At 42.1% G+C, this 24,991-nt stretch overlaps 1 protein-coding gene across 2 annotated transcripts in view; it reads left to right on the top strand.

The window, feature by feature from the left end:
* The window catches only part of PEX5L (peroxisomal biogenesis factor 5 like), a 65,789-nt gene extending 41,421 nt beyond the window's left edge, over positions 1 to 24,368 (top strand). For both annotated transcript variants that reach the window (XM_075004047.1, XM_075004046.1), the window contains 7 exons: positions 7,686 to 7,802; positions 8,893 to 9,036; positions 12,838 to 12,908; positions 15,817 to 16,014; positions 19,867 to 20,032; positions 20,384 to 20,541; positions 23,983 to 24,368. In XM_075004047.1, coding sequence (XP_074860148.1) covers positions 7,686 to 7,802; positions 8,893 to 9,036; positions 12,838 to 12,908; positions 15,817 to 16,014; positions 19,867 to 20,032; positions 20,384 to 20,541; positions 23,983 to 24,187 — 1,059 coding nt within the window. In that variant the 3' untranslated portion in view covers positions 24,188 to 24,368. The remainder of the gene's footprint in view (positions 1 to 7,685; positions 7,803 to 8,892; positions 9,037 to 12,837; positions 12,909 to 15,816; positions 16,015 to 19,866; positions 20,033 to 20,383; positions 20,542 to 23,982) is intronic.
* Positions 24,369 to 24,991: the final 623 nt, after the last annotated feature.

Genomic DNA, 24,991 nt, shown 5'->3' with positions numbered 1-24,991 from the left:
CAATCCTCTCCCTGTTCATGGGCACTTCTTCATTCTCATCTTTGATTGCCATCTGTTTTGGCTGCCATTTCCTATTAGGTCACGTGCTCCAGCCCCCAATTGTTTTCTTTTGCCGTCCATTGAACCATCTCCAGTGCATCCACATTCTTTCTATACTTGGGGACCCAGACCTGGATGCAATACTCCAGATGTGGCCTCACCAATGCCATATAGAGGAGAATAACAATGTCTCTAGATCTGCTGGAAATGCTTCTCCTAATGCACCCCAATATTTTGTTAGCCTTCTTGGCTACAAGGGTACACTGTTGACTCATATCCAGCCTCTCATTCACTGTAATCCCCAGGTCCTTTTCTGCTGCACTGCTACTTAGCCAGTCGGTCCCCACCTTATAAGAGTGCTTAGCATTCTTCTGTCCCAGTGCAGGGCTCTGAACTTCTCCTTGTTGAGCCTCGTCAAATTTCTTTTGGCTTAATCCTCCAATTTGTCTAGGTCACTCTGGACCCTATCCCTACCCTCCAATGTCTCTATCTGACCCCCTAGCTTAGTGACATCTGCAAATTTGCTGAAGGTGCAATCCATGCCCTCATCCAGGTCATTAATGAAGATGTTGAACATTACTGGCCCTAGCATTGATCCTTGGGGCACTCCACTTGAAACTGACCACCAACCAGACACAAAGTCATTGACCACTACCTGTTGTGCCTATCCACCAAGACAGTTTTCTATTCATCTTACAGTCCAGGTACCCAATCCATATTTCCTTAACTATGGCCAAGAATATTGTGGGAGACTATATCAAAAGCTTTGCTAAAGCCAAGATATATCACATCCATTGACTTCCCCATGTCCACAGAGCCAGTTACCTCTTCATAGAAGCTAATCAGATTGGTCAGGCATGACTTGCCCTTGGTGAATCCATGTTGACTACTCTTGATCACTTTCCCCTCTTCCAAGTACTCTAAAATGGGTTTTGAGGATCCCTTCCATGATTTTTCTGAGGACTGAGGTGATGTAGAGTGGTTGATAGCTCCCTGGATTGTCCTTCTTTCCTTTTTTAAAACTGGGCACTAAATTTACCTTTTTCCAGTCATCTGGAACCTCTTCCAATCTCTACAAGTTTTCCAAGATAGTAGCCAAAGGCTCTGTGATGACACCTGCCAATTCCCTCAATACCCTTGGATGCATTAAATCTCAATCCATGGATTTGTGTGCATCTAGCTTTTCTAAATAACTCTTAACCTGTTCTTTCCCCACCGAGGGCTGCCCCCCTCCTTCCCATACTGCACTGCGTAGTGCGGTAGTCAGGCTGCTGACCTTGTCCCTGAAGACGGAAGCAAAAAAAAGCATTGAGTACTTCAGCCTTTCCCACATCATCTGTTACCAGGTTACCTCCCTCATCCAATAAGGGCCCCACACCCTCCCTGATAACCTTCTTATTGTTAACATGCCTGTAGAAACCCTTCTTGTTGCCCTTCACATTCCTTGCTAGCTGCAGTTCCAATTGTGCTTTCACTTCCCTGATTATCCCCCATTCCTTAATGACTCTTTCCCCTTCTTCACACTGTACATTCCCAGTTAAGAATGAGCGAGCATCCTTTGGAGAAACAACCTCATTTAAACAGAATGGGTACAATCTTCAAAAGCATCTGAATAACTCAGGCTCCCAAGTCCAATTTTCAAAAGAGACTTTGGCTCCTAAGAGCCAAAGGACTTCTACACTAAATATAATAACATAATGCACATGATTTTACCATGAAAGCTTCTGTTCACCTAGCATGCAAAGATCTTGCCCAGCATTAATGAACTCTGGCAATGCCCCTGTTAGATATGTGCTGTTTTCCCCCCGCACTTCATAGGATAATTGCAACAGAGAGGTTAAGTGATTTGCATGAGAACACGGCAAGTCAATGGCAAGGCCTGGAACTAAGCCCAGGAGTCCTGACTTTAGGAGTGATATTTTCAAAAGCACTTAGCATTAGCCTTAGGGCTGCACTGCAAAAACCCTGTGCATTCTTACCTCAGGTTAGCTAACCCCCAACTAACAAAGTTGGGTTAAAACAGCAGGCAAGATATGGCAACCTGACTGAGTGCAGCTCCAAGTTTAAACTACAGTAACTAAAACAAGTTAAAATCTGGATTCCCATGTCATCACTACTATTTTAATGTGAATTAACTAATCTGAATTAACACCTATTTTTGCAGTGTAGACTAAGCCTAACTCTGATCCCACTGATGTCAGTGGAAGCAGAATGAATTCAATGCTGAGTGTTTTTGAAACCACTATCCTTAGAACACGCATTAAGTATTGATCCACATCATTAGAGCTGAGTTACTGCCAGTTAACAGTGTTTCTCAGGGTTCAGCCTGTCACCTGTCAGTGCCCTAAACTGTAATGCAGAACAAAACAGTGTTGGCAATGTACCAGTAAACTGACTAGGCTGCTTTCAGTATAGAACAGAGAATGTTTAGAACAATGACTTTAAGAATATTAGAGTAGTTTTTGAATAGCTACAACTTGGGGGTGGGTGGGAATCTACATTTAGAAAGTATCCAGTCTGTTTGATTCCTGTTGAGCCCAGCAGTAAGTGATTTTGCAACATGGTGTGATTAGCAGTATGGATTTACTGTTTCCAGGATGCTGCAGAACTACTCAAAACAGAAATTTTCCTCTTCAGAGTGACTGCAATGCCACTGGAACTTTTTCCTTCTGTAGATTAGTGGTTCTGAGCCAGGGTATGTGTACTTTTGTGAGTATACCCTTAGGGGTACATCAATTCACCTAGATATTTGCCTAGTTTTACAACAGGTTACATACAAAGCATTAATAAAAATCAGTGCAAACTAAAAGTTCATGCAATTACTTGTTTATAGAGATTATGCTACACACTGAAAAGTAAAACAAAAAGCAGTCAAGTAGCACTTTAAAGACTAGCAAAATGGTTTATTAGGTGAGCTTTCGTGGGACAGACCCACTTCTTCAGACCATAGCCAGACCAGAACAGACTCAATATTTAAGGCACAGAGTCTGTCTGTTAAATATTGAGTCTGTTCTGGTCTGGCTATGGTCTGAAGAAGTGGGTCTGTCCCATGAAAGGTCACCTAATAAACCATTTTGCTAGTCGTTAAAGTGCTACTTGACTGCTTTTTGTTTTGATAGTGTATAGACTAGCACGGCTTCCTCTTTGTTACTGAAAAGTAAGTATAATGTTGACATTCCAGTTGATTTATTTGCATAATTATGTGGTAAAAATTGAAGAAATAAGCAATTTTTAAACAACAATTTGTGGTGACACAGGTAGTTTTGTCTGATTTTTGTAAGGGAGTGCTTAAGTCAGGTGAAACTTGAGGTACTCAAGACAAATCTGACTCCTTGCAAGGGGTTTGGTAGTCTGAAAGGTTGAGAATAGGGCAGCCACACAGCCAGTTTTCAAATGGAATGCCCAATCAGAAAGGAATCCTGGCAACTCCAATCCGCACCACAGACCAGACTGTTACAAGTCCAGTCAGCGGCATACCAAGGGCCTAGTGTTAATACAGGCCGATGCTCCCTGCCGGGCCGAACTCCACACTGCTCTGAGAAAGTGGCAGGCAAGTCCCTGTTGTTCATAGTAGTATGGGGAGCTGAAGGGCAGGGAAGCTTTGTGCACTGCCCCAATCCTGAGCAGCAGTTCCGCAGCTCTCATTGGCCAGAAACTGCAACCAATAGGAGTTGTGAGGACGGTGCCTGTGGGTTTGGGAAGCTTGCAAATCCACCTGGGCCCCTGGTCTAGGAGCTGCAGGGACCTCCCAGACACTTCCTGGAAGCTATTTTTGGTAAGTGCTGCCTGGATACCACATCCCCATCCAGATCCCAAGCACCTGTCCCAGCCTTGAGGTTCTTCCCACCTTCCAAACCCCTCATCCCTGGCCCCACCCTGGAGCCTGCACACCCAGCTGGAGCATTCAAACATTCCCCAGCACCCTCACACCATACCCCAGCCCTGAGCTCTTGCCTGCATCCCATACTTTCATCCCCAGTCCCACATCTTCAGCTGATGCCTTCACCGCCCCTTGCACCCTAAACCCCTGCCCCAGCCTGGTGAACGTGAGGGAAGGGAGAGGGATGGAATGAAGGAGTAGGGCCTTGGGAAAGGGATGGAGCAGTGGCAGGGCAAAGGTGTTCAGTGTTGTGCCATTAGAAGGCTGGCAACTGTAGGAACTGTAGCTATCCAAAGGAGTGTAAGTGTCCTGCTATAATCCCCTTTACATTTTAATGACTTCAGGCAAGCACCTGCAATGGCATTGTATTGAAGATGAAGACTTTATTTGTATACTTCTTCACTGTCAGTAATAGGACTCTGCCGTTGACATTATTAATCAGATCTATTTCAGTGTCATGGCCCGCTTCCCATGAACCCGGTACGGTTGAACCTCTCTAATCCTGCATCCTTGGGACCTGACCGATGCTGAACAAGAGAATTCACCAGACCACAGGAGGTCAATATTGTCTAGCACATTACCAACACTTACTGGACTCTTTAGAAGACATTTAGGGGTAAATTACAACTAAACAGCATAGAACACAGAGCCAGGAATAGTGTCTGTAAACAGACTTTATGGGACCCCAGGAAACTTGGCCATATCCATGATAAGTGGTTGTCCATCTATCTAAAATCATGCCACATTATGGATGTTGCTAGATGAGAGAATGCTGGACAACAGAGATTCAACCTGTAGCTGATGATGAGCCTGAGATGTTGTCTTGGAATTGCCATGCCTCTCTTGTCCTGAAACTTTGTTTCTTTATAAAAGGCCAAGTAAGGGGAAGCCAAAAACAAAACATGTCTCCTTTAAGGTCTTGAGAGAAAAAGCAGTCTTCAGGTTCATAAGGGCCTTTCCTCAGGGCCCCAGTTCAGCACTCCAAAACATTAGGGTAATCAAAAAGAAGTTCTCTGGCACAGTCAGACTATTCTCCTAGAGCCTGGAGGAAGCCACAGCCTGCTCACCTCCCTCTTCCTGTTGAAATAGCCCAGCCCCAGGGTAGGAGTGGGGATCTTTGAGTACTCAGGAGCTTCCAGCTCTAGACTGCCCCTTTGAGGGTTAGTATACCCTGCCACACACTTTTCTCTCATGAACCCATTTACTGGCACCATTGCAGACCTGGGGACTTGTCCATCTGATTTTCCTGCAGAGCCCTCCACACACTGGGACTCCTATTCTCTTTAACCAGCAGGTATCCCTCAGTTCTCTCACAGGCAAGAGTGGATTGTGAGTCAAAGCACTGATGTTGTTAATACCATGTAACAGGTCTGTTTCTCTCACACACCCTGTACTCCAGCTTGGCTCCCAGTGACACTCATGGGGTACCCATGGAGGTTTTCAGGGAAAAGTAGATAGCATGAAACTTCTGCATGTCTTCATCCCAGATACTCCCAGTCTGACTTCCTTCTGTGGGCAGCAGATGTGGGAACTCATAAGAACCCCAAAAGCTCCATTATTTCAGTCCCCCTAGAAATACAACAGCAGCAAGGAATAGAAAGGGAGAAATATCACCAAATATTGCCAATGGCCAAAGTTAGAACACTAGGTAAGGAGTTGTACAGTACATTTTTTCCCCCATATATCTGGCTGGGGACAGCAGGTCAACAAGTTTATCAAATGCCATATTTGTGGTTGGAAAGGAATTTCCTCTCAAATCAAGTTGATCAAGAACCTGTATTTTTCTCCTCCCCTCCACCCATCCCCACTGCACGCTGAGATAATCCCTGGCATAAATAAGAGCTGCCTGAGGCTGCTGCAAATGGCCACGAGGCCAACTCTACAACCAGGGATAACTGGGACTTAGCACCATCCATTCCATGACCCCAATTCCCAGACATGCCTCCCAATGACAACAGCAAGAAGGATGGGCTGCATTGGAGCTACAATGTTGGCTCTACCCCATGATCTTCCCATGGATTAGCCATTATCAAAGCCATGATAAGAAGCTCTCAGCCTTACCTAACAGCTTGCTAGCCTGTTCACATGGACCTCCAAACAAAACAAGCTCAGCACACAGGATATTTCAGGCAACTAGAAAAATGCCCCCAACCACCAAACACTTACCCCAAAGGTCACATAACAACTCCACCTTCACCTGGAGAACTCCCTTGCCAAATTCTGTTCGTTATGGTGATCCATGTCTCCATATCCAATTTCTGCTAGGAATATAGTACAAAACCTCCCCTTCTTGGGTTAACTCCCTAGCTCCCCATGGCAATGGGTGTTAGGATCAGTCATAGACCGCATTCATCTTCTTTATATGCAATGGAGTGAAAGCAAATCCATTTATGGCTCAGACACTAAAAGTGTAAAGAATAAATGTTTCCAGACACTTGTGTTATAAATGTTAAGCACGTGAAACACTATGCCTTAAAAGTTAGTGCTGATTGTGAAGACAATTTTCAAATTTAAATTAAAGAACTAAGATTTTTAAGCCATCTAAGTGCTGATTATCACTACAGCTGCAGTTGATGTTCTAGTGCTATGAACACCTGTTTATGACTCAGCTATTTTTATGTCCATTGAGAAACAACATGACAAGCAGAGCCACAGACAACACATTTTGAAAATAATAATCTTGAGTTTCCGTAGCATTTATCACCTCCCCAAAGCTCTCACCACTTCCAGTGTACTGAGCTTGATTGTATGATCTTTATGAGGGATGAAGTGATCAGGCCCTGCTTTTTCCCACCCCAACAGAAACATGGTCTAATTCACCATATGCACTATCTGGACTTCAGTTTTAAAGGGATAGTGTCAAACAGTTCAGTGCCAAAAATCTGGCCTCCTTTAAAACTCTTATCTCCTGCAATCTCTGGTTTAGTTTTGCACTAGATGCTGATTTAGCCATGTCCTTTAGCTTCTGTGAGCTAGTTTCTAACACTAGAGGTATGGAAATCAATCGCAGATAAGAATCTTAACTGAACATTCTCAACATTATTCTTTTGCTGATAACCTCACCATACTTAAACATTAAGATTCACAATCCCGCTCTAAAGTAGACAAGAATTATATAATTCAGAATATCAGGATTTAGACAGACAAGGGTGAGGCAGTAAATTTTATTGGACCACCATCTGTTGGTGAAAGAGAAGTTTAAGCTCTACTGAACTCTCCTTTTTAGAGCTGGAAAGTCTGATTTGCCTAAAATCATACAGTAAATTAGAAGAGCTCTAGTTCTGGGTGCTAATTGCTAGATCATACTTGTAAAAGGGCCATAAAACTTGTAACTAAGGAGGATGTGAGTCTTGCATAATCCAGACGAGGGTTAACACTGAATGAGCCCCAAGATCTTTAGAAAACAGGTGTTATTACTCCTCATATCTGCCATTGTGCCTTTTAGCTTTTGTCACTAAAGCTTAAATGTGCAACTATGAAAATTTAACACCATCTGAGATCTTATGAGGATAACCCTGTATGCCCAAATTTGCATTTTTGGAGGATCAAAAGCAGATTGGGGATTGTAGCATTTCTTAGAAAGTTTTTTTTAATATGTATATGCATCTGATGAAGCAGGTCTTTGCCCATGAAAGCTTATGCTGCAAAATATCTGTTAGTCTATAAGGTGCCACAGGACTTCTTGTTCTCAAAAGATACAGACTAAAATGGCTACCTCTCTGATACTTTTTAATTTCTCTCTTTTCTCCTTGCCTCTTTTTCCTAGTCAGACACAGAGTTTTGGGATAAGATGCAAGCTGAATGGGAAGAAATGGCTCAGCGAAACTGGATTTCAGAGAACCAGGAATCACGTGGCCACGTAACTGTCTCAACTACTGAGAAGGTAACCTCAGCAATTCACTAACAAGACAGCCTTCCTATTCAGGTTTTAGAGCAATTACCTACCTCAGTGTTTCCAAGAGGAAAAATAAATAAAATAAATAAACCCTTCCTACCACTAAGGTGAGAATTTCTCTGAAGAACTCAGCTCCCATTTAGGTCCCTGAATACAGGTCACCTTATCACAAGCGCTCAGCAGTCTGAGAACATGTTGGGATCTGACCTCTTTGGAAAATCTGAATAGAAGTGTTGCAATGGGAGCTACCAGCTGCTGAACACTCTTGAAATCAAATCCTAAATCGGAGCGGAGAACTTCTGATGTGCTGGCTGCACATTGTTCATCAGGGTTAGCTGGTGGCAGGTCACCAGATTGTTTGTTCACCTGAGTATCTGCAGGCACAGAGCTCTGCCCTCACAGCAGGACTTACCATCCCTAACAGATATTTTTTTAAATCTATTTACCCCAAATCACCCCCTCAAGCACTGATCTCACAACCTTGGGTTTGCAGGCCAATACTCAAACCATGTTTTTTATGCCCAGGTTTGACATATTTGATGTGAACTGTGACCTGGCCTGTTCTCACTGATATGGATAAGGTCTACTGTGCAGGAAGTGACTAAGTCTAATACTTTCTTGGAAATACAAAGAGCCAGTAAGGCATGCCCCCTCAGACTGTTGTTGGATCCAAACCGGAGTTTTACACTTTCTTAAACTGGAACTTTAAAAGGAACTTCTGCCCATCAGCTACATTGAATGGTCACAATTACCCTGACTTATCACCCTAACTTACAATGCATAGTAACTTTTGGGTGGCAGTAATTTTCTTATGTATATATACACACTTGTCTTTTTATTTCCACTCCATTCCATCTGATTAAGTGAGTTTTACCCACAAAAGCTTATGCTCTAACAAATCAATCAGTTAGTCTCTCAGTAGTTACAAGATTCCTCATTATTTTTACAAGGACATTCATTCCACTTTGATACAGCAAAGAAGGTTTACACCTAGCTAGGAAATGAGCTATTTAACTGTATGTACTTAATGGTGCTTGCTACTGGGTTTCATTACTGAACCATTAACTGTCTGCTCCAGGGTTATTATTTTCATACTGAAAACCCTTTCAGAGAGTGGCCTGGTGCTTTTGAGGAAGGACTGAAAAAACTGAAGGAAGGAGACCTGCCTCTCACTATCTTATACATGGAGGCTGCCATTTTACAAGACCCAGGCGATGCAGAGGTATTCACTGCTCTATTCTTTACTGAGGGAGGGGAAGTAACTGCAAGTGTCTCACTTCATTAAATATCAGAGAGGTAGCCATGTTAATCTGTATCTTCGATAACAAGAAGTCCTGGGGCACCTTATAGACTAACGGATATTTTGGAGCATAAGCTTTCATGGGCAGAGACCCTGATGAAGCAGGTCTTTGCCCACAGAAGCTTATGCTCCAAAATATCCGTTAGTCTATAAGGTGCCACAGGACTTCTTGTTGTTCACTTCACCAAGAAGAGCAAAAACGGAGTATTTAAAGTCAAAACCTTTCGCAAATGAAGATTACATGAAAAAGTGGGAAGGTAGCAATGTGTATGGAGTATCATAAACTTTGAATGAATGCATGAAGTAAGCAGAGCTGATTGAACAATGAAAACTTAGTCTTGCAGTTTCAAAACTTCCAAGCTTTCATATGAAGATAATAGGGAAAGTCGATTTAAAAATATTAAAGCATGTATTCAAAAGCTGAGATGCACATGAAAACTTTTCAGTTACCAAAAATCCTGGCAAATAAAAAGGGTTACAACTGTGTGCAATATATACTTCTAAAAGTAATTTGAGGGGGGAGGGAGGTATTTCAACAGATTTTCACAAAGAAGTTCCACTGTACGGAAAAAAGCCATTGTTCAGTTTAATAAGTCATCCAAAAATTTCCACCTGCTCTATAATTAAGATATTCTCTAGGTTCCTGGGAAACATGGCTTGTCTGTTCATAAACAACTAAGTCTTAGCAACACATGGGAATGCTCGCTAATGGGAAAGGAAATGGAAGATTCTGAGATAGGAAACAGAAGTTAATTGTAATGGGTACAGAGAATTGTTATATTTACCCCTACTTGCTTAAACAAAAAAGGAAGCAGTTATCCATTGTGCCATCTACAGACCAAGAGGTTTTAGACTCAGCTATTAGAGAATGGGGCGTTCTTGGAAGAAATGATTGAACAATGGTTCTATTTGTTAACTAGAAAAAAACAAAGTACATAAATGCGAAAAGGTAGTGTATGACATCCCAGAATTCTCAAGAAGCTGATAGAGAAGGTATCTGCGCCTTTAGCTATCATTTTTGGAAAACCATGGGAGACAGGAGAGATTCCAGAAGACGGAAAAGGGCAAATATAGTGCCCATCTATAAAAAGGGGAATAAGAATAACCCAGGAAACTACAGGACAACCAGCTTAACTTCTTTGCCAGGAAAGATAATGGAGCGGGTAATTAAAGAAATCATCTGCAAGCACTTGGAAGGTGGTATGGTGATAGGGAAGGGGCAGCATGGATTTGTAAAGAATGAATTATGTCAAACCAATCTGATAGCTTTCTTTGATGGGATAACAAGCCTTGCAGATAGGGGAGAAGCTGTGGATGTGGTATATCTAGACTTCAGTAAAGCATTTCATACGGTCTCACATGATATTCTTATAAACAAACAAGGCAAATACAACTTAGATGAGGCTACTATAAGGTGGGTGCATAATTGGTTGGATAACCATACTCAGTAGTTAATTCTTCTCAATCCTGCTGGAAAAGTATAACAAGTGGGGTTCCGCAGGGGTCTGTTTTAGGACCAGTTCTGTTCAATAGCTTCATCAACGATTTAGCTATTGGCATAGAAAGTATGCTTATTAAGTTTGCAGATGATACCAAACTGAGAGGAGTTGCAACTGCTTTGGAAGACAGGGTCATAATTCAAAATGACCTGGATAAATTGGAGAAATGGTCTGAGGTAAACAGGATGAAGTTTAATAAGGACAAATGCAAAGTACTCCACTTGGGAAGGAACAACCAGTGTCACACATACAGAATGGGAAGAGACTGTCTAGGAATGACTACTGCAGAAAGGGATCTAGGGGTTATAGTGGACCACAAGCTAAATATGAATCAGTGTGATGCCGTTGCAAAAAAAACGCACAAACATGATTCTGGGATGCATTAACAGGTGTGTTGTGAACAAGACACGAGAAGTCATTCTTCTGCTCTACTCTGGTTAGGCCTCAGCTGGAGTATTGTGTCCAGTTCTGGGCACCACAGTTCAAAAACGATGTGGAGAAATTAGAGAGGGTCCAGAAAAGAACAACAGGAATGATTAAAGGTCTAGAGAACGTGACCTATGAAGAGAGGCTGAAAGAATTGGGTTTGTTTTGTTTGGAAAAGAGAAGATTGAGGGGGTACATGATAACAGTTTTCAAGTATCTAAAAGGGTGTCATAAGGAGGAGGGAGAAAACTTGTTCTTCTTGGCCTCTGAGGATAGAGCAAAATGCAATGGACTTAAACTGCAGCAAGGGAGATTTAGGTTGGACATTAGGAAAAGTTCCTAACTGTCAGGGTGGTCAAACAGTGGAGTAAATTATCAAGGGAGGTTGTGCAGTCTCCATTGCTGAAGATATTTAAGATCAGGGATGGTTTAGACAGTACTTGGTCCTGCCATGAGGGCAGGGGGCTGGACTCGATGGCCTCTCAAGGTCCCTTCCAGTTCTAGTATTCTAGGACAGTTATATATTTGTAATGTGGAGATAAGCAAATAGGAGGGAAGATCAGTGTAGACAGGATCTAACTAGAGAAGTTCACATATCTGGGGAGCAATATGATGCATGATCTAGACTGCAAGAAGGAAATAGAGACTAGAATAGCAAAAACAAGAGCCAGTTAAAGACAATAGTTAAGTCCAAGGCTCTATAGCAAGCACAGAACATTTGCAACTACACTAACTTTACTACACTCACCCCTGGACTATTTTTGTTGCGCTTCTCCAGGCTTTTCATTCTTCAGTGCTCCTAGTCCTGCTCCTAGCCCTCAGACATATTAAGGTTCCTCCAGCTCATCCTTCTCCTTCACTTCCAAAGAGGAGAGTACAGGCTTCTTCCCTGTACTCTCACATAATGCTGTGGGGGGGGCCTCCTGGCTTTAGAGAAGCCACACCTGTTCCCTCACAGGTGAGCTTCCTTCTAATTAGCGCCTTCTGCACAGTCCAAATTTCCTGCATTTGCAGCTGAATTAGCTGATTGGGATCACCTGGCTTAATTCAGCCCTTTCCCATCTTGAAATCTATGGTTGTTTTAAAAGAAGGTCATTGCTTTCATTGTGCTAAAGTGTATGGTGCAAAATGTTAAGGGGACAGATCATCAGCTGTCACAACTTGCTATAGCTTCACAGAAACCAGTGGGAAACTCTGGATTCTTATTATCTACTCCAGTCTGAAGAAGTGGGTCTTGCCCACAAAAGCTAATAAATAAATTTGTTAGCCTTTAAGGTGCTATGGGACTGCTTGGTTTTCATAATACTCTAAAATCTGTCTTCAGATAGGCACTTACCACTGCAATTAAAATCAACAGGATTTGTCGTATATATGCATCTGATTCCTGCCGTGTCTACTGCTGTATGTATCTGAAACAACAGAATGATGCTACAGAATCCCCCTCATTGTAAGGGTGACATTATTTTTCTTTGGCATTTTCAGTTAAAATCTTGCCCAATCAAAATTGAAAATGTGCAAAACCTCACCTGTGAGGAAACAGTGTGGGACCTGTCAGTGCAGAATCACCCTTGACTTCAGTGGAACTTCACCTGGATAAACATGGCCTAAAGAGATCCAAAATCAGTGTGATTTGTATTGTTGTTGTGTTGGCAACCGAAGTACTGTAGTTGGGCCAGTGTTGGATACATGCTGCTGTATATATATGTATCTAGTTATTTAAGCAAGCACAGGAATAGTGCTCTGTGATTCCAGTTGCACTTGGGAACATATAAAATTATAACAATTATTATTTTTACAGGCCTGGCAGTTTCTTGGTATAACACAGGCAGAGAATGAAAACGAGCAGGGAGCTATTGTCGCACTCCAAAGGTAGATGAAGATGTTCGCAAAATAATGGATCCAGTCACTATCAGTTAATGGATGCCTGTGTCTATTTCACCTCACACTTGTGTTCTCACCTTTTATATTTAGAGGAGGGAGGGAGAAAGGCCAGCATACAGAAGACATATACACCTGCTAGTTTTCACAGTCCCTCTAGAAGGGATGATTTTGCATTCCTATGGATTTAATTGCAATATTAAATCTAATAATAATATATTAAATAAATGTAAACACAAAAAAACTACATGTCACATGTGGGCACAGAGTGTATGGATGGCTTGGGAGGACTAGCCTCTTCCAGCCATGCCCCCACCACCCAAGATCCCACCCCTTTGGTGCCCACCAGAACCGAGTTGACTCCAATGTACCTACTGGTTCCTGTTCCACACCCCCAGCTCTCCCCCTCCAACACACACACACATTGTAGCTGCTGGCTAGTCCCTGCCCAAGGCTAATGTGCTCCCCCCCATCCCAGATTGCTAAGCAATGTGGCTTCTACTAGGCAGCCATGTGGCTCCAGCCTTCCCAGTCCCAGAGCACCAGGGAGACCAGGAAGTGTGGGCTGTACTGCCGGACCCAAATCCCCAGCTGCCCCCACCCCTTCCAGCAGCCAGCTGCAGCGACAGGCCAAGAGCAGTTTGCAGGTAGGAGGGGGCCTAGCCTAGGGCAGAGTGGGTGGGGCTAGCCATGTCTGTCTGTTTTCTAAAGATTTTTGTCTTAATGAAAATGGTCCCTTAATTGGAGGAGTTCCTGTCAGCCACTGAATACTATTTGATGGAGAACATTGCTAGGCTGATGGAAATATAATGCTTATGTTATACCTGTTAAGTAAATGCCTGTTTCTAAATATCAGTTTTATTAGCCTGCCTTTATCCTTAACAAGTGTTGTCGCACTATATTCCACTTGTAGCCAAGTATGCACTCCAAATTTAATTGCATTAGCTATATTAACATTCAAGCCAATTTACCTAAGGATACTTCAATTACTGTAACTCATTTATATGTAATATAATAGCTTCCTTGCCTTCATAGGAATCTAAAGGGTTTCCTGACAAGTTTGTCACTGATAAGCTGTGTCTACACGTGCACACTACTTCGAAGTAGCAGCACTAACTTCGAAATAGCGCCCGTCACAGCTACACGCGTCGGGCGCTATTTCGAAGTTAACTTCGACGTTAGGCAGCGAGACGTCGAAGTCGCTAACCTCATGAGGGGATCGGAATAGCGCCCTACTTCGATGTTCAACGTCGAAGTAGGGACCATGTAGACGATCCACGTCCCGCAACGTCGAAATTGCTGGGTCCTCCATGGCGGCCATCAGCTGGGGGGTTGAGAGATGCTCTCTCTCCAGCCCCTGCGGGGCTCTATGGTCACCGTGGGCAGCAGCCCTTAGCCCAGGGCTTCTGGCTGCTTCTGCGGCAGCTGGGGATCCATGCTGCAGGCACAGGGTCTGCAACCAGTTGTCAGCTCTGTGTATCTTGTGTTGTTTAGTGCAACTGTGTCTGGGAGGGGCCCTTTAAGGGAGCGGCTTGCTGTTGAGTCCTCCCTGTGACCCTGTCTGCAGCTGTGCCTGGCACCCTTATTTCGATGTGTGCTACTTTGGCGTGTAGACGTACCCTCGCAGCGCCTATTTCGATGTGGTGCCACGCAACGTCGAAGTTGAACATCGACGTTGCCAGCCCTGGAGGACGTGTAGACGTTATTCATCGAAAAATAGCCTATTTCGATGTTGGCTTCACGTGTAGACGTAGCCATAGTGTGAAATACACAACCATGCCACTGACAGATACAGTGGACCAGATTCCTCTCTGGTGAAAAGCTGGAGAAAATAGGGAAGTCAGTTGGTCAACTCTGGAGCTATACCTATCTCATAGAACTGGAAGGGACCTTCAAAGATCATCAAGTCCCCTGCCCTCACAGCAGGACCTATCCCCATTCCTGACAGATTTATTTATTTTTTAATCTATTTGCCTCAGATCCCTAAATGGCCCCCTCAAGGATTAGACATACAACCCTGGGTTTAGTAGGCCAATGCTCAAACCACTAAGCTACCGGCTTGAGAAAACCATAGCAGAGAGCAGAATCTGACCCAAAAGTTCTATTGAAAAGAGTGGGTTTGGTTTCAATCTACAGCATATCTTTTTACAGAGGAAAATACCTTATATAACTTCCCACTTGTAGATTGCTCAAAAGTAGCGGTGGGCAGCCTGCAGCACATTGGGGTTCCATGTATGATACTTTTTGTTTTTACCTTTGCCCACGCACATATTTGCCCAATTCTGCTGGTTTCCATCTGTGTAGTTTTTTCCTTACCAGTGTTACTGAACTTAAACGCATGTAAAGCAAGGGCCCATGAAGTGAAATACAAGCTGATTCCACACAACCTGCACCGTAAGAGCCATGGACTCTCCCCTGCATCCAATCAAAGTGCTGCTGTAATTCAATCAGCACATCCCACAAATTCTAGGTACAAAAGCACAGTTCGCAAAACTACCCATCTTGGTTACGACAATCTAGCAGCCCACTCACTGCACTAGGTGGCCCGTCACTACTCAAAATCTTGTATTTGTTTATGAGGCAGGTGCTATTAAAAAAGTCATCCTCCCACATTCACGATGACATGCTAAAAACAGAAAATGTGGGGCATTTTTGGTTTTTATTTACATAATGCCATAGGCACGGCTGGCACATAACACACAAAAACAAGGCACATTCCCTGCTCTAAGATTCCGCAGTCCTTACTCACATGAGTGGTTCTTTACATACATGGGCAGTCCCATGGAAGCCACTCTCAGTACTTTGTGAGTAAGGCTTACAGGAGCAGGCTGTACATTGGAAAAACTGATGAGCTGCATTTTGCTAAAAGAAACTAAAGATATTTTTTTTCTCTGCTTAGGTGCTTGCAGCTGCAGCCAAACAACTTAAAAGCTTTGATGGCTTTGGCTGTGAGCTACACTAATACTGGCCATCAACAGGAGGCCTGTGAAGCTTTAACAAACTGGTTAAAGCAAAACCCAAAATACAAGTATATAATGAAGAGCAAAAGAGGGTCTCCACCACTTACCAGGAGAATGTCTGCGTCATCAAAAGAAAGGTAAACCTGGATTAACATCCTGAAGATGTTAGGCTCTGATTCTCTAAGGTCTTTTGGTTTCTCATTTCCATTGATTTCAATGGAATTTCTCAAATGTACAGTGTGCTGCTCAAGAGATATTTTTAAGTTACATAGGGACATAAGTTTAACAATGTTGTTGGCTGAGCTACTGTTATTGTGGTTGAAGTATCCTGAGGAATGAAGTAATGAAGAAAATTTATTCTCTTTTCTTTTTTGTAGAAAGAGGAAGTGTGTTTTATAAATATCTTGTCTGGCACTGGTAAAGCCTCGTATTGTGGGGTCTTGCGTGGATGCCTGTTCGTTGATGATAATTTCAAGTTCAGAGAGTTCATTTTTGATCATCTTTTGTTTATTGTAAAGGATTTTGATCAAGTGGTTCCTCAGTTTCTTAGAGAGCGTGTTGCATAGATGTTCACTGTAGTCAGTGTAGTATGTTGATTGTAATGGGTTTTTCACTGTCAGTACCCATAGGGACATAAGAATTGTAATCCCTGGTAAGACCCAAGGGCCATCAAGTTCTTTATCCTGTTTTTGACAGTAGCCTGGATCAGCTGCTTCATAGGAAAGTGTAAGTGTCCTCCAGCAAGTGTACATGGGATAATCTTCCGTTTATTGGGTCTCATTCAGGTCTCTAATAGTCAGAGATTAGTTTAATCCTTGATGTGTGAGATTTATTATCCCTTCAACAAAACTGATTAGTTATAACTCTGGGTGTTCTTGATACCCACATACATTTTCAATCGCTCTTAGGGAACCTTGCTAAATTCTTGTCCACAGCAATTCCCCAGTGTCTTTCTATACAATCTGAACCTTTTAAATAAGAGTTTTTGCAGATCCTTTATCATTGCTCTCCTCTGAACCCCTCTAATCTTGTAATATCTTTTTCTGAGAAGGGAAACCAGTATTGCACAAAGTATGCCAGATGATTACCACTGATTTATAGAAAGGCATTACAATATTCTTTGTAATACTGTCCAGAAAGAGTAAGAAAAACAATTCTAGTTAAAGTAATTACATCACTGAATCAGAAAAATGTTTTTAAATGTGTTATGGTATCCATATGAATGCACACAAGCACATCGTCTACTCGGAATATTTAGAAGTTGAGCTGCATTAGAAGGTAAACTTTCTCTTTACCACCAGTTCCTATTGTTATTTTGGTAAGAACTTAAAAATAGTCATATGGGTCAGACAAAAGGTCCATCTAGCCCAGTATCCTGTCTTCCAATGGAGGTCAATGCCAGATGCCCCAGAGGGAGCGAACAGAACACGTAAGCATCAAAGTGGTCCCTCTCATGTCATCCATTTCTAGCCTCTGACAAACAGAGGCTAGGGACACCATTCCTACCCATCCTGACCAATAGCCATTGATAGACCTAACCTCCATGAATTTAACTAGTTCTTGTTTTGAACCCTGTTAAAGTCCTGGTTGTCACAACATCCTCTGGCAAGGAGTTCCAAAGACCAACCCTGTGCTGTCTGAAGAAAAACTTCCTTTTGTTAGTTTTAAACCTACCTTTTAATTTCATTTGGTGCCCCCTAGTTCTTAGGTTAGGGCAACAAATAAATAATTTTTCTTATTCATTTTTTTCCATACTTCATGATTTTATAAACCTTTATCTATCTATCAACACCCCCCATCACGTCTTTTCTAAGCTGAAAAGTACCAGTCTTTTTAATTTTTCTTCATATGGCACCCATTCCAAACCCCTAATCAGTTTTGTTGCCCTTTTCTGAACCTTTTTCAATGCTAATATATTTTTTGAGATGAGGCGAATGCATCTATGTGCAATATTCAAGATGTGGGGGTACCAAGGATTTCTATAGCATCAATAGGATATTCTGTCTTATTCTCTTTCCCCTTTTTAATGATTCCTAACAGTCTGTTTGCTTTTATGACTGCTGCTGCATATTGAGTGGATGTTTTCAGAGAACTATCTACATTGACTCCAAGGTCTCTCTCTTGAGTGGTCGTAGCTAAATTAGTCCCCATCATTTTGCACATACAGTTGGCATTATCTTTTCCAATGTGCATTACTTCACATTTATCAACATCAAATTTCATTCGCCATTTTCTGGCCCAATCACAGGGCTTTGTGAGATCTTTTTGAAGGTCTTTACAGTCTGTTTTTCTTAACTATCTTGAGCAATTTAGTATTATTGGCAAATTTTGACACCTCACTGTTCACCCCTTTCTCCGGATCATTTATAGATAGGTTGAATAGGATTGACCCCAGTACGGACCCTTGGGAAACACCACCAGTTACTCCTCTCCATTCTGAAAACTTTCCATTTATTCCTAACCATTGTTTTCTGTCTTTTAACCTGTTATCAGTCCATGAGAATACCTTCCCTCTTATTCCATGACAGCTTACTTTACTTAAGAGCCTTTAGTGAGGGTCCTTGTCAAAGGCTTTTTGGAAATCTAAGCATTTTATATCCACTGGATCCCCCTTGTCCACATGCTTATTGATCACCTCAAAGAACTCTAGTAGATTAGTAAGGCAAGAATTCATTTTACAGAAACTGTGTTGACTTTTCCCCAACAAATTATGTTCATCTATGTGTCTGACAGTTTTATTCTTTAGTATGCTTTCCACTAATTTGCCTGATACTGACATTAGACCTACTGATCTCTTTAATTGCCAGGATAATTGGTCTAATCAGAAGCGTCCAGTATGTTTGCCACTTGCAGCAAATAGGACACTGTGTTGTGGCGAATAGGGGGGTGGCCAACCCGCAGCTCTCAAGCCGCATATGGCTCTTAGAGCCTTTAAATGCGGCTCCACCTGAGAGCTGCACGCAGGGGTTGCTGTCCGCGCACACACCCCACTGCTTGGTGGGAGAAGCACTTGGCAGAAGGGGCAGCAGCCCTGGCTGCTCTGGTGAGTAATTGGCATTGAATTAGAACGGGGTAGGGGAGAGCTGGAGGTGCCTGGCTCTGGGGGGAGGGCATTCAGTTAGCACAGGGGAAGCCTGGGGGTGCTTGGCTCTGGGGGAGGGGAAGGGGATTTATTCAGAGAGAGAGCTGGGAGTGCCTGGCTCTACAAAGTTTTGTATAATATAATGCGGCGACTATGGAAAAACGACAACCACAGGCATGGCAATCTTTGTATTCCTATTGGACACTGCTGGTCTAAATGGTCTATCTAAATAGGTAGTTGGTATAAAGTATGATTTCCCCTTATATTGGTGGCAGAAGATATTTATTTGTGAACTGTTTAATATTGTCAGCAACTGCTTCCTAGACCCAAAATGCTGCATGAGTCCATTTAGTGCCATTTTGTAATCAACAAGCCTTGTGCTAGCAAGATCATTTTGACTGAGTAACAATAAAATAGGGACCTTCTGTTGAATGATGAAGTGTGCTCTAGTGGGCCTAATTCAACATCTGTGAATTTAGGATTCTAAATTTTGGCATCTGTCTTTGAAATCTTGGCTGTAGATTTCAGAATCTTTATCTGAGACTTGGAGATTGCCCACCATTTTTGTCAGCCTGGTTTCCTTGCTTTAACCTATTCTATTTTTCAAGGCACCAAACCAAACTGATCCTGCTTCCATAGCACTAACGGCCCATATTTTGGATATGCCTGAATTTTCAGCAGCAGTTGTCTTAATGCTTCTAAACCTTGGCAAATGGGGATGAAAGTAAGGAAAGTCAGTTCTCAAACAGAGTCAGGATAAGATATTACAATAATCAACATGAAGATGTCTACTTGACATGGTTTACAGAAGTATAAAGACTTGAATTCCTGGTTGTGTAGTAGATGGTGCAGCATTTACAAAGAACTCTTAAGATGCAGCTTGGTTTTATTTTTCACCCTTTTCCAGTTCATTACTTGAAGAAGTAAAGGAATTATATCTGGAGGCAGCTCATCAGAATGGTGAAATGATAGACCCTGACTTGCAAACAGGACTTGGTGTGCTCTTCCACCTCAATAGAGAATTTAACAGAGCAATAGATGCATTTAATGCTGCCTTAACTGTTCGGCCAGAGGTACCTTTTATAATTTTGTATTAAAAAAGTTTGATTTTACAAGCCACTCTCTTTCTTTCCCACTCCAAGATGACCATTATTAATGAGCTATCTCTTCTGCCATTAAAATTTTAACACCTGAAATGGAAATGTTAATTGTAAGAGAGTCTTACTGAGAAGCAGATTTATGTGTGTCCAGTTTTTGGCTGCATGCTGATTAGTTGTCTAGAATCATGAGTCAGAACCTCACATTTCACACCAATTAACAGAGGGTACAAGGATTTTCTGTACTCTTCCTTGCTCTAGGGGAGGGGAAGTTCTCACATTCCTTTGCCTTAAACCAGTTGTAGAAACCTCTCATTCTGTTATCAGGACTATACATTATGGAATCGTCTTGGCGCAACCTTGGCAAACGGCGATCGAAGTGAGGAAGCTGTGGAGGCCTACACTAGAGCTTTAGAAATTCAGCCAGGCTTCATTAGGTCCAGATACAATCTCGGAATAAGCTGCATCAATTTAGGAGCTTACAGGTGAGTTATGAGAATAATGTTAATATTTAAAGTGAAAAGTAAGGTCGGTTTCTAAAAACTGAATATTTTATTTTTGAGCTAAAAATTTACATAATTTGCATATTGATCTTTAATTTAAGATATTGTTATAATGTTTGGATGAATATTTGTGAAGTGCTATGGAAGATTAGATAGATTAGATACTTTAGATAGATATAGAGTTACCCTTTCTGCACGCCAACTCATTGTACAATATAATAAAGCAATTGAAGGGTATGTTAAAAATTTAAGGCTCCTGTTCAGCAAGGTACTTAAGCAGATGAATTAGTCCCAGTAGGAAAATTCCATTTTGACATAGCCATTTTCATTGGAAAAACGTTAATGGAAAATTTTTGACAAAATATTGGAAATTTTGAGTTCATCCCCTGGCTCTTCCATGGCCTTCTGCATTTCCTTGGGCAACTACCTTGACCTGTCAGACTTGTCCTGCTATTTCAAATGAGAATACTATGTCACCTTCCTTTGCTCAGTGTCTTGAAATCTACTTCTGAAAAACACTAAACTTCTTTTGAGATTTTCAAAGCACTGCAAGTGGTATTTTCTACAAAACTTAAAATCAATAGAAATATTTCTGTTTTAGTAATGAAAACAGTTGATTTTAAAACATCAAATCTTTCTTTGCTATATGTGAAACACGAATAATGCAACACCATGAATGTGAAAATGAAACCCACTGGTAATTTCCTGTGCCCAAAATGAGCAAATTGTGAAGTAAACAGTTAGTATCATTATGACATTTTTCATAATTAATGATACATAACATACTGTATCAGACAGGCAAACTGGTGAGGCCAATGGCTAGTATCATTTATATCTCTACTCACAAAGATGAAATAAAACAAAACGACAAAGAAATGCCGATGCCCACTTGAAATATAGATTGAACCATGTTAGTTTTAAGGCTCGACTACACATGAAAATTAAGACAGAAGAAAGTGGGGTGTGAATTTTAATTGGACTAATTATTGATGATTAACTCCGTATGTAGACACTCTTAGTCTAGAACAATAGTGCCTTATTCCAAAGTGGATTTATCTAATTGGGAATACGGAGCTCTTATTCCAGAATAACAGCACCTGCACATGCAGTTAATCAGGATTAAATATTCCAGAATAACTCCCCAATAAGATAAACCTTTACTGGGAAAGGGATGTCTTAACATAAAGTACACTATCTATTTTTTAACAGCTTCACACTCAATACAGGCAGCTTTCAAAATGGTGATTTTGGGCCAGATTCTAGAATATGTTCATATACAAAGCTCACAGAGCTGCAAACCAAACCCAGTTATTCAAAAATGGAGTCAGATTTAAAAAGAAAACAGCTACACATGTTGGTGTCTATGGCTACGTCTACACGTGCAGCCAACATCAAAATAGTCTATTTCGATGAATAACGTCTACACGTCCTCCAGGGCTGGCAACGTCGATGTTCAACTTCGACGTTGCTCAGCCCAACATCGAAATAGGCGCAGCGAGGGAACGTCTACACGTCAAAGTAGCACACATCGAAATAGGGATGCCAGGCACAGCTGCAGACAGGGTCACAGGGCGGACTCAACAGCCAGCCGCTCCCTTAAAGGGCCCCTCCCAGACACAGTTGCACTAAACAACACAAGATACACAGAGCTGACAACTGGTTGCAGACCCTGTGCCTGCAGCATAGATCCCCAGCTGCCGCAGAAGCAGCCAGAAGCCCTGGGCTAAGGGCTGCTGCCCATGGTGACCATAGAGCCCCGCAGGGGCTGGAGAGAGAGCATCTCTCAACCCCCCAGCTGATGGCCGCCATGGAGGACCCAGCAATTTTGACGTTGCGGGACGCGGATCGTCTACACGGTCCCTACTTCGACGTTGAACGTCGAAGTAGGGCGCTATTCCTATCTCCTCATGAGGTTAGCGACTTCGACGTCTCGCCGCCTAACGTCGAAGTTAACTTCGAAATAGCGCCCGACGCGTGTAGACGCGACGGGCGCTATTTCGAAGTTGGTGCCGCTACTTCGAAGTAGCGTGCACGTGTAGACGCAGCTTATTTTTTAATCCTTTTAGGCTACTGTTTTTAAGCCTTTTAGGCTACTGTGTCCTTTTGTAACTATTTCAGGAGGAAGTTAGATAGTTCGATTTATTTCTTGGAAATGAATCCCACAAACCTATGTTCCATTAAAAGCATATTGCAGGCACTGGTTTACTTTAAAGTGGGGGTCCTCTCCTTTAGTGGTTAATTTTCCTGCCTGCCATTAAAGTGCCTAGCCAGTGGACTGGTGTGCCAGCTGGCTTTGTTCTTTTCTATCTTAGGTTTTTATTTGGCTGCAATCACTGCAATCCCCAGGCACCTTACAATCAAAGTATTTATCCTCACAAGTGCTGTTTTCCATTTTAAAGAAGGGGAGCTGAGGTTAAGAGAAACTAAGTGACTTACCCAAACAATCTGTGATGGATGATGGAATTGAACTTGGGTGCCACAAGTCGGTACTCAAACAACTGGACCATCTACACATGCCTATCCAATCATAAAACAGGAAAAAGTGTCTCTCCATAAATCCCTTTTCAGGAAGTCTCTGGCTTCATACACATTACATACACAGGCCAGGTTCTCTGTGAATCAAGGTTAAAATCCAGGTCTATGCATAAAGGCTATGCGAGAAGGTTTATACAAGAGGGTTTTTCTGGTAAAACCAGGGTTTTATCGGAATAACCCACAGACCATCTACATGCAAAGTGCGCTTTGTCAACAGACTGTCAACAAAACCCAGCACCTCCATCGGCTGTGTTGAGCCTCTATGCATTTAGGAATAATGCCTTCATCGACAGTTTCCTGTAAACAAAAAAGCCATGTAGACAATCGGAGGCGGCGGGGGCGGGGGTGGCCCTTTGTCAACAGGCTGCCCTGTTTGCTGAGCTTCCAGGTGGCCCTTCTGTCAAGAGAGTGGCCAGGCAGTCTGGCCACTCTCTGTCAACCGAGCAGATTGCTTTTTCGATCCACTTTTGTGAGTGGACATGATCTGTAGACAAAGATCTGGCTGGAACAGATTGCTGTACTGTAGACACAGCCAGAGTCCGAAGTGTCAAAAATACAATTAAGATAACAAGGTGTGCCTTTAATGGAATTCATAACCCCAGTAAAGTACCTACTCAAGTGCCTGGCGGAATTTTCACCTCTGCATTACTATGCCAGCTGCAGCCTTTTTGATACATAACAATAAATTCCTGCCGTAATACTTTTATCCAGAACTGTTAAAAGGCAGATCAAGCAAGAATACTATAAAGAGACTGTAGTCTCCCACGTTGTCAGATAATGTGTTTGATTTTACTGGAATGCCTTAAAAGGAAGACAAAATAGACTATTTTAAACAAAAGAGATTGTATTGTAATAAGTGCATGTTGCTTTTCTTTTCTTCCCCCACAGAGAGGCTGTCAGCAATTTTCTCACTGCTCTCAGCTTGCAAAGAAAGAGCAGGAATCAACAGCAGGTTCCCCAGCCAGAAATTTCAGGCAATATCTGGGCAGCTCTCAGAATCGCTCTGTCTATGATGGACCAGCCAGAACTATTTCAAGCTGCTAATCTGGGTGATCTGGATGTTCTATTAAGAGCTTTTAACCTAGAGCCATAAAAAGTAGGCAAGTCACTAAGATTTATCAGGAAATGCAAAACTCTTTCATTGCCAGTTTCACAAAGACCCAGGACACATTCCAAAAGATCATGAGCTGTAGAACACTAGGGGAAGTTCTACCAGACATCACCCATTTCCTGGAAATCTTCAAAAGCACAAAACTTTGTAAATAGTATTGAACTCAAATGAAGGACTGAAATGAACAGCAGCTGATCTGACCTAGATGAAGTCGTCATCTGAAAAACCTTCATCCCATGCAAGATATACATATATATATATATATGTGTGTGTGTGTGTATATATATATATATATACACACTCACATCTATACAGAAAAATATATTTAAAGACAATATCTAATAATCATTGTTGCACATTAGAGTGGGAAGCAGCACATCCAAGGAACTTTATTGCTCATTGCACTAAACTGACATTGCATGCCCCTATCATGTGGAGTTCCTACACCTTTGGTTGGTTTGTTTGCCACTCTCTTCAAGGTCCTAATTGCACATAGCTCTGACAGGAGGTATATGTACAGTAGACATATTTTGCGGTGACTATCTTAGCTGGCAATCAATAAGGGCTTTGTTCATAAAGGTACCTGGATTCAGTTTTACTTTTGCACCCAATTCATAGGCCCTCAGCGATGGAATTCAATAGGAATTCTTCACAAGGAGGTTTTACAGTGCTGGACCATTTATTTACTAGAGGGATGAGTTCTGTAACCAGAAGCAGTAATTTGCACTAGAATTTTTGTTGATTGTACTCATTATGGCCCCAATCCTGTGAAAAGCAGGACTCTGC

Source organism: Carettochelys insculpta, chromosome 10, assembly GCF_033958435.1.
Source record: "Carettochelys insculpta isolate YL-2023 chromosome 10, ASM3395843v1, whole genome shotgun sequence".
Lineage (NCBI taxonomy): Eukaryota > Metazoa > Chordata > Testudines > Carettochelyidae > Carettochelys > Carettochelys insculpta.
This window is presented reverse-complemented; position numbering and strand designations above follow the sequence as displayed.